The sequence below is a fragment of the Carettochelys insculpta genome, chromosome 1 (genome assembly GCF_033958435.1).
Source record: "Carettochelys insculpta isolate YL-2023 chromosome 1, ASM3395843v1, whole genome shotgun sequence".
Lineage (NCBI taxonomy): Eukaryota > Metazoa > Chordata > Testudines > Carettochelyidae > Carettochelys > Carettochelys insculpta.
The window spans coordinates 10,640,148-10,650,707 of record NC_134137.1 but is presented as its reverse complement, the minus strand read 5'-3'; the positions used below and the strand labels follow the sequence as shown (position 1 = coordinate 10,650,707).

General features: G+C 48.6%; 1 protein-coding gene across 1 annotated transcript; it reads right to left on the bottom strand.

Moving 5' to 3' along the window:
* Window positions 1–5,189: 5,189 nt before the first annotated feature.
* LOC142003398 (olfactory receptor 51G2-like) lies at window positions 5,190–6,125 on the bottom strand. Its single transcript, XM_074980320.1, has one exon. The coding sequence runs from the start codon at window positions 6,123–6,125 to the stop codon at window positions 5,190–5,192; it is 936 nt and encodes a 311-aa protein (XP_074836421.1).
* Window positions 6,126–10,560: the final 4,435 nt, after the last annotated feature.

Sequence of the window (10,560 nt, the reverse complement as noted above, 5' to 3'; positions counted from 1 at the left end):
CCTTTTTATACCCTTTCCCATCTGGAGGCAAATCCATTGTTCCTCTCTGTCTGGGATTACATTTGCAGCAGAAAATCATATGATCAGGTCACCTGTACATGTCCCTTTTTTGGGGCATTGTGCCATTGGCAGCATGCCAGACAACATATCCAGTTCAATTCCTGAGATGTGAATTAGAGTTAAGTGATGATTTACATGACTGGGAGGTTGCCCCACCTCCTATTGTGGTTTCCCAGACTTTAATATTTTTAATCCAAATACAGTGCTAATCTTATAACTTCACATACAAAAATGATACAGGCATATATGCAGCATAAATTGATTTAGTGAGTTACCAGCTTTCATTAGAAACTTCGCTTGGCCCACTTGTACAAAATTTGGTGCAATTTAGGACAGTGGTTAACAGTTCTCATGTTCATTTTAAAATGCAATAACATCACACCACTTCATAGCATTTGGTCCCCCATCTGGTATGGATAGCTGGTATCTCTTCTTTCCAGATGTACATGTTTACATTGTCCCATATTAAAACACAAACTGCTGAGGCACAGAGAGATACTAAGTGAGTTGTCCAAGGTTACAGAAGAAGACTGAACGAGCCTGGAACTGAAGCCAGTTCTTCTGAGTCCCAGGCCAGCACTTTAACTCCTGAATCACCCTTCTTCTCTGGGACTAGTGATTGGGATGGGCAGCTGGCAGATTACTAGAAACTCCTGTGAAGTCATTAAACAGGAGCACAAGAACAATTCCTTTTCCAGACGATAATGCTGAGCCATGCTTTCTCCTCAATCTACTGAGGTACACATCCATCAGCCAGGTCTACATGAGTTTTCAGTGTGAAGCAAAATGGGTAAATGTGTCTCACAGATACTTGGCCTGGAAAAGACCTCTTGGGTCTGTGAGCCCAGCCTGCAGCTATGGCAGGTGGCTGTGGCATATCATTTGTTGTATGAACTTATTGAGCTCCATCTTAAAACCAGTTGGGTTGTTTCCCCTCCACCCCGCCCCCCGTTGCAGATGGGTGGGTATTCCAAAACCTTCCTCCTCCGGTGGTCAGAAACTATCTACTGTTTCCTGGCCTCATGTTATGGTCAGTTTCACCTCGTTTGTTCTTGTGCCAACACCATCCTTTACCTTCAGGAGTTAATTTCTCTTGCAGATGTTTATGCCCCGATGTATTTACACAACAATATGATCCCTGCTCATCCTGCTTTGTGTTACCTTACAAAAAATGAGCTCTTTCCATCTCCATGTTAGTCAACCTCCATTTCCCTGACCATGTGAGCCCTTAAGCACGCTTGGTCCAGCCTGAAATCATCTTTCTTCCATGGCAGTGAACAGAATTTTACACAATTTGCCAGAAGAGATCTCAACCAGTGCCTGGTGTAAGAACATCAGTACTTCTGTTTATCACCTGACACATTTCAGGATCTCATGAAGCTTGTTCACAATCCCTTCACATTTATGGTTGATAGCTATCCTGAGAATAACTAATACACCCAGGTCTTTCTCCTCCTCTGTCTTGGCTGAATTAAAAGGGTGTAAGGAGGAGAAGCAGGGAAGATTGAACTGGCTTGATGACAGTTACAAGCCTTTTTACAGGGAAAAGTACCAGCTACCAATAGGTTCTTTGATTTATCAGGGAAAGGTGTAACAAGGAAACTTGGCAAGAAACTGAAGCCTGACAAATTGAATTTGGAAATGAGATGCACATATTTAACAGTGAGTGTGTGGAAGCAGTGGAACCAACTCCCATAACAGTTGGTAAGTTGCAGTCGCAATATTGCAGATGCAATCTAGTTGCAGTAGATTCTACTGATATCTCTAAACCAGGACTGGACGCCTTCCTGGAAGATGTGCTTTAGAGGAAGATAAGTTATGCATCAGTCAAACACAAGTCATTGGGCTCAACATGGCGCTTGCTGGGTGAAATTCTGCAGTTCTGCTATAGGAGAGGGCAGACTAGATCAGTGGATCTCAAACATTTTTGATCATGCCCCCCTCCTTTATGTTTGCAGAGTTTACACTGTTACCTCAGGGGAATAGGCACCAAGGGAAATGATGGAAAAATATAGCCTGTCTCAGAGAGATGTCACGCTTACCTCTACCCATATCTTCTCACCTTACTCTGTGTGCCCCTCCCGAGCATTGTGTAAATAAGAAAAGATGACAGACAAAAGAAATCAAATGCAATCAAGATGAGAGTATTGAAGGGATTCAATTACAGACTTTGGGGAAAGGGAGATAAACTTTGTATATAATTAATACAACAAACAATGCACTGAAACAGCAAAACAATGAGCGTCCCTTGTGAAAACAGTGCCAGCATGACACGAATGGGGCAGGAAGCCAGGCCCATACTATCCCACTTGGCCAAAAGGAAGAAAGAAGGAGATTGAAAACACCTTGAATGGAAACGACCCCTTTACGTTCATCTGCACAGGCATGAGTACATGGTGCAATGCCTGGAACTTACAAACTTTGGGCTAATGTAAAGCCCTCATGAAGAAAGGCAGGAAAGCAAGGGAGATCCAACAAGTGATGTTAGTCCTCAATAAGAGGCGTCCTTTAGGATGATGATCTTCACTAGGCTGCAGAATCGCTGGTGAATACAAAGTTGGAAAATAGACTTCTCTCTCTCCTTCACCATGGAACAGATGATGTGCTCCAGAGCAATAGTCTGAACCACCTGGAGATCCAACCAGGATATGCACTGCCCCTAAGTGTGGCTAATAATGGCATGCGAATGCAGACCCGACACGCATGCTCACTGAGACGGACAACCACCACTGCGGTGGGGGAGTCTTGGGCAGGAAGAGCTCTGAGGAGACGGAACCCTCAGAATGTTCTCTGGTGGGGAAAACTGAATCGATCTGGTTCTAACCGACACAGTCCAGAATCAAAAGGCCCTTTGCGGCTGAGGCAATAACAATAGGCAGTTTATGGTCACGCTTCATGGCCCTCATTTTGATTTCACAAAGTAATAACTGTAGTATATAAACCCCACAACAATTAACATTATAGAATTATTAACAATAGTTAGCAACAGAATGTATTTAATCGCAACAACAACTTTTACACCACAGAAATACATATACGAAACTGATTTATGCTGGGGTGGGGCTGCACTTAAATCAGTTCCAGTACTTTGTTTTTCACTTCAGGTTTTGCTTTTGTTTTTTCTGCATGAATGAGTCATTGTTCTAATAAGAGTCAAAGCATAATTGCAGTTATGATTCCTGCCCACTGTGCCATTGAAAATGTATTCATATGCAGATGGCAACACCTTGGTATAATGTTAGGCAAACTTAACAGAAATCCTTCAAAACATACAGCCCTATCTTCAGTCAAACGAGCAGTGCCATTCGAGGACCTGGTCTGTTTGGAGGAAGCTGCTTTGCTGGTTATTCATTGCCGTTAGCAAAATGGGACGCTAAGAGTGTTTCATTAAAGCTTCTTATGATCACCTCCCTAATACTTTCCTCACACACATACTCCAGCAGGGGCCCACACTCCAGTTTGAGGTCCTCTTGATTAAATGATCTAAAGACTTCTTCTGGCCTTAAATTCTATGACTCCAGGAATCATTGTCTTAAGAGGAGCTTCATCTTGGATACAACTTGAACTTTCTCCGAATGCTGATAGGCCTTCAGCAAAGATAGATGCTAGCAAAGAATTATCAGGATTCTCACAGTAACACTGGAATATATGCTGAGCAGCAGGAGTCCTGGGGCTTCCCAGAAGCCAGAGTCACAGGAGGCTGGGATAAGAGGCCTTTTGTAGACACATTGCAAAGGTGTTGTTCTATGGGACAATGACAGAGCCCTCAAATTATGGTCTCAGCTCCTCAAATACAATTATTCTTCTGCAGCAGCTGTGAGAAAAAGCAGGGCTATTACACAGTTGTGCAGAGGATCAGCCAAGGACAATGGTTCAGCCATGGTCTCATACAGGAAGGGATTCAAGCCCAGATCTACTAAGTCACTGAGACGTGCCCAGATAACCGTACCAGCCTTCTGAAACTCCCTCTATACTGCACAAGGTGGAGATGGCCATCAGCCAGTTGCAGGAGTTCAATTCACTGGCCTGTTCTCCCCCTTCCTCAGCGGACATTAGAGAAGCCTGGGGACTGGGCTTACCTATAATTGTAAGCTAAGGTCAGGTGGTTCCCTCCTCACAGTGACTTTGGCACCTTGGAGAGCTGTTACCAAAGTCAGGCTCTGGCTTCTGTCCAAGCCAGGGGCAGAGCCTCAGGGAGGTGGAGGACTAGAGGGTGGGGGCCTCAAGGGGAAATAAGAGGGGCAGAGCCAAAAATGGCCGGGTGGGACTTACAGTGAATAGGCGGGGCTGGGACCAGAACTAGCCATGCTTCTGGGTGGGAAGGGTAGCTGATGCCTAGTTCCACCTCTTTGCATTGCTGAAGCAGTACAAACCAAGGGGAAGAGGAGGGAATCCGGCCTTGTGCCAGACCCTCACTCACACATGCGGCTTTGCCCTGGCTTGACAGGGCTTTACAGTGGGAGGTGGGTAAACTCCACATGTCTGTGCAAACCCATCTACCTGGGAGCAGAGGAAGGCTGCCAGAATGTTTTCCTGGGGATCCCTCTTGAATCAGGACTCTCACATGATTCTGTCACACACATCTGGATGAGGAAGAGGGTGAAGTGTGCGTTTCAGGGCCCCTTGAATATCCCCTGTTCACGGCTGGTGCAGTATTTGTGGATCACACAGAACCCAGAGCCAGAACTGTGAAGGCAGAACATTCCTGCAGATTCTTCAAGGCCTATTCAACCAGGGATGGAGTAGTGGCAGGCCAGGTGTCATGGAAAACAGCATCCACATCCCTTCTCTTATTGACTGCATTGAGAGGAATTCTGAGACTGGCAAAGCCACTGATATGGTTCTTTCTGGGCCAACATCTGATCTACCCCCTAGCTCTCCATGGGCAGACTCACTTTGTAAATAATGTTGCTGCTTTGGTCTCCTTCCCTCAGTGCTACGTACAAGCAGTTGGTGACCGCCTCTCTCCCGTTACTCCAGGCCTTAGACCCCCATCAGAACCTCTCCCTACAGAGTGGAGACCAGTAGCTTATGCTTTCTTGTACATAAGAGTCTGGGATAGAATAGGTAGCCCATAGGTTTCATCTCCTGTGTCACCAGCACAAGAACTGGGGGGATGAACTGAGCCCTCACTTGGAAAGCATCCTGATTATCCTCGCACGCAGGTGTTTGCTTTTCACACTGTACACGATCGGGTTCATCAGGGGTGGAACCACCAGGTAGACGTAGCCAATCAGAATCTGCAGCAGATAAGTAGAGCTATTCCCAAATCTGTGTATCACAGCCAAGCCAAGCACAGGGGTGAAGAAGAGGATGACAGCACTAAGGTGGGAAACACAGGTGCTCATGGCGCGGAGGCGCTCCGCATGGGATGCAATGCGTAGTACTGTTTTGAGGATCATCACGTAGGAAAGGAGGATGAGCACTGAGTCCAACCACACTGTGAAGATTGTAAAAACCAGGCCATAGAAGATGCTAACGCTGATATCTGAACACGCTGTCTTCATGACCTCCTGGTGCAGGCAGTAGCAGTGGGACAGAATGTTGGCTTGACAGAAGCGATAGCGCTTAAGGAGAAAGGGAAGTGGGAATATTACAGCCAATGCTCTTAGGGCAAAGGCCAGCCCCATCTTGGCTACTCTCGGCAGGGTTAAAATGGAAGCATATCTCAGCGGGTTGCAGATTGCAACAAAACGGTCAAAGGCCATCAACAGGAGCACAGCAGACTCAGTGAATGAAAACAAGTGGATGAAAAATAACTGGATAAAGCAGGCATCCAGGCTGATCTCTCTAGTGTTAAACAAGAAAAGTCCCAGTGTGGTCGGCATGGTGGATAATGATAAACCAAGGTCTGTGATGGCCAACATGGAAAGGAAAATGTACATGGGATCATGGAGGCTTGGGTCTGTTTTTATAATGAACAGAATGAATGAATTTCCTACTATTGAAATAACATACATTAAGCAGAAGGGGACAGAGATCCAGAGATGCATATCTTCCTGCCCAGGTATCCCAGTGAGAAGTAACACTGCAAAGTCACCTCTGGTGTCATTCACAGCTGACATAATGAACACGGCAGATCCAAGGTGTTTTGAATTTTCCTCCCTGAAAGGAAAAATAGCAGCAGACTAGATGATATTTAGTGGGGCACCTTTCCACTCTCAGTGCAAGTCAAGAGACTCCTGGGAGCACAAGGAAGATCAACAAAAAACAAATCTTGGATTCACACCACTAATAGGATTACTGGCACTGCCAGACTGGATCAGACTTGCTGGCTAGCTCACCCAGTATCCAGGACCTAGTATCCAGGACCCAGTTCCGGAGGCTGTAGAAGAAGGTGGAAGAAGCCCTGCAATGGGCAGCTATGAGATTACTTGCTCCCAGGGAAAGTTTCCCACTGATATCCACCTCTCATATGTATTTAGTACTTAAATGAGAACATAGGGGAAGAAATTCAGCCAAAAACTTAACAGGAGGACCAGAAGCAGACGGAGTAGGGGATGCAATCAGGCACATTCTAGTCAGACGTTTGCCAGTGTCCTGCTCACACGACGAAAAGGAACAGGCAGCAGGGATGTGGTGCACCATGCCAAGTCCAAGCCCTTGCTCACAGCTCCATTGAAGTGCCACCAACCAGCAGCCCCAGCAAGCTATGGCACTAAGGTGAACAGAGGCTGGCTCACCGAGGCTGCTTATCCTCAATAGGCAGCAATGGGTTCTGTCATTTGAAGTTGTGTGTGAGAAGACACAGATGTGCCCTTGGTGCAGTTTGTAAGTAAGCCAGCAGCAGGCTGGGCTGGGTGGGGAAGCTCCTGGGGCAGAACCCCTGTGAAAAGGTCTAGAGGGCCTGGCGTGTAGCGTGGACAAGGGGGACCCTTCTGTTGGGTCAAGGCAAACTCAAGCAGCAGGCTGCCCTCACCTCCCGAAGTGTGCTGCAGGGTCAGGGTGTCTACCCGGTGTCCTTCACTGGTGCCCCAAAATCTCTGATTTGGTGACTCCTGCGAGGATAAACTGCTGGGACATTGAGGGTGACTCTGCCACCTGCCCACAGACTTAGGGATTGTGGAGCAGAAGCTCTGCGAGGACATCTGCCTCCTAGGCAGCTGCCACACGCTTGGTTTCCTAAACCAGCTTCCAGATCTGGAGGAGCCCTCTGAACCCCACATCACCAGCTTTTGGAGCACTCACGGAGTCCCCAGACCCCAGAGCCCCTGCCAACCTCTTTCCCCACCACCTGCAGAGCTCTGACCACCTTCACCTGCACCCCCTCACTGAGCCTTGCTACTGTTGCACTGGGACTCTCCAAAAAAGCTTCTATGTATCCAGATTCACCCCACGCCTGTTCCCCTCCTGAGCCAACCTCAGCCAGAAGGCCCCCATTGAACCCTCTCAGCCCACCACTGATCCCCCCATGCCAAACCACTGCACACTTAGTCCTGCCTTGCTGAGCCTGCCTGCACTCCCTGGTCCACTGGGGGTGGAGGAGCAGGGCCACCTGAGGGTGTTTCTGTGGCAGGCTGAAAGCTTGCACTGGCAGGCCTGTGTTGAGTCTCATTGCTAGTCTGTGTCTTCGGTAGGAATTCCTTTGCAATCTCCCTCCTCTGCGCAGCCTGCGGTCTGTGTTCCCTAGTGCTGTGCTGGGTCGCTCTGTATATTTTGACAAATAAAATGGGCAGAATGTTGAAGGATTTTAAAATATTGTGTGCAGCTTTTTTAAATTTTGATGCAGAATGTCTTCAGGTGCAATTTGAATGTCTCTGTTAAACCCAGTCACTGGGGTGTTTGCTATAGAGCAATAGAAAGTTAAGTATTTGGATGCTTTAGTTATGGCATATTAAGTACGCCAGTGTGGCTCTTAGACTAACAGCAGGCTACCCCTGGGAAGAGCCTATTTCTGGGCTCCAACCCCATCACACAGCTTGTCCTGCCAGCCTCCCACAGGGAGCAACCACAGGTGCTGAACCCACTCATACCTGCTGTCCAGTCACAGTCAGCCGCGCTGTGTTGTAGCCCAGGGCTCAGTCCTAGGTCGAGGAGACTGTGGCTTTCCACCCCATGAGAGAGCAGTCGATGAGGCCTGACATCTGTCTCACAGAGCTCAGAGGGGAGCAGAGATGCCGGTAGCCCAGGAACTCAGAGGGTGCCTACAAGAAATAATTGCTGGAGCCCTCAGTCAGTCTGGAAACAGAAATATACCAATTGGACCTGTTAGCGCAGAGCGACACAGCTCTCAATTTCTGCCTTCACCATCGAGCCAGAGAGTAAAACTTTTCAAAATACATCTGCTGGTTAAATTTCCAGGGGCCATAACCTTGAGGCGATTTGGGATATACCATTGTTTCCCCTCTAGCTCAGCACCTGGTGGAACCAGGCCCAGAGGACAACGCTCTTCTAGAAATGGGACTCCCTGAGATATCCTGATCCAGGGATTGGTGGGTTTTACACTCAAGCTGGCTCTGACTGTCAGCTTTCTGTGTAGCTTAAACAGCCCGCAGTGGGGCATGGGCAGATATAGGGGAGGGGCTTCCAAACTACCTAGCACTGCCTGCCCCCAAGCCCTGTTATGGAGTCCAGCTGATTCCAGCTGAGTTCTCTGCCACCGCACAGGACATCCTGGAAATGCAGTCAGCTGGCAGTCTTTGCCATTCACTTCTCATTGAAAAGATACTGAAACCTGCCAATGTAGCCAATTCCTGTTGAAAGGGGAGCTGCTGACACAAGATGTCTTCACCCTAATGAACAAGGAGTCATCAGAGAGGTCGTGTTGGCAGCAGGCAGTGTGTATTCACATAGCAGGCAACTGTGTTTATGAAGCATGTTGGCACATTCCCTTGGGACCCACTTGGCCATCAGGGACTTCAGCTTTTTACTTCATATGCACCAGTGTTAACCCTGTCACAGCCCAATGGCAAACTGCAGGAGGCCCAGTCACAGGGGATGGGTAGTGACAGAAGTGCTGGAACTATTTTTGGGGGGAGGGGGGCTGAGTTGCGCGTCCCACACACCCCTGTTAAGATCAGATTGCCAATTCTCCCAGACTGGCTGGACCAAATTCCATTGCTGCAAATAACTTCCAGTCCATCCAGTCCTGCAGAGCTGGCAGCCTTCCTGCCTGCCAGCATGGCAGCTTTAGAGCTCTGAGCCAGCTGCGGACCCCCGGGGCTGGCAGTGCCGGCAGATGGCAGGACTCCCAGGGGCCATCGGAGCCTGCAGCAAGGCCAACAGAAACCAGGAGGCGAGGCGGTGGAGTCCATAACAGAGCCTGTGGGACCCCAAGGGTCTGCCTGGCAGCCAGGACTTGGGGCTGGTGAAGGCAGCAGCAGGGCCAGCCCCTAAGGTGTGGGGAAGCTGGGTGCAAACATTACTTCCTGTGCCTCTGGGTAGAGACCATTCTTGGAGTCCAGGCTTGTCAGCACTATTTGTGTGCTTCTGATTAGTCACATGGCTATGTCTTGGGGGCAGCTGAGTGTTAACAATGACACTGTCACAGCTGTGATTCTGCTGAAACAAGATTTCTCCATTGTGGAATCTCCCTTTTCTCTGAATTACAAATCCAGGGTGCAGCCAAGGAGGGGAGATTCCACGAGGCTCCTCACATGGACAATTCCCTTTGCTCATTATACTCGGGGACTTCTCTTCCCTTCTATGTGAAGAACAAATAGTGGGGCTCCAGGATCCAGGGATCCCAAAGTTGTCTACTGATTTCCGTGATCCACCAGTAGCTAGGCCCAGCCACCCACAGTCTCTGGGCTTCCGCCACTGCTCTCAGACACCTTCTAGCTCCCTGCTAGCACAGACTCATCAAAGATGAACTTGCAGGGCCTCTCACAGTAGTCGCTGCCCATAGGACCTGCTGATGGGGCATTGTGCAGGGAGGAGTGGACTGCCAGAGCTGGGAAGACTGGTTAGAGCAGCTGATGGGCACGGTTCCCTAGCCAGAGGCTTATCAGGAGGTTTCAACTTTCCTTATGCCGCCATGAACTCTGTCAGAGCAGCTGAAAAGCTTCGGATTAATCTCATGGATCCAGGGAGCTGCAGCTGGGCAGCATCTTGGAAGCTTTCACAGGAAATGAGCTGTTTTTTATTGAAACTCAACCCAAAAAGTGGATGAAAAGGAAACATTTTAGTGCAGGTAAAATATCTCGGTGGGCAGCACAAACTCACCTCCCCCACACCTGCATCAGCCCTCCACACTCAGAAGGCTCTGGGCATCTGGAGGGGTGGTGATGCCAGCTCTATAACAGAGGGACCCCTCAACAAAGCTTCTCAGCAGCAGCCCACCCATAAGTGGAACAATGGAAGAACATAAAAATGAACATGCTAGGTCAGACTAATAGTCCATCCCGCCCAGTGTCCTGTCTTCACGACTATAGCCAGCACCATATTCTTCAGAGGGAACAAACAGAACACAGCAATTATCAAGTGATCCATCCCATATCATCTGCTCCCAGCATCTGGCAAGCTGAGGTTTATAGACACCATGAGCATGAGGATGGGGCC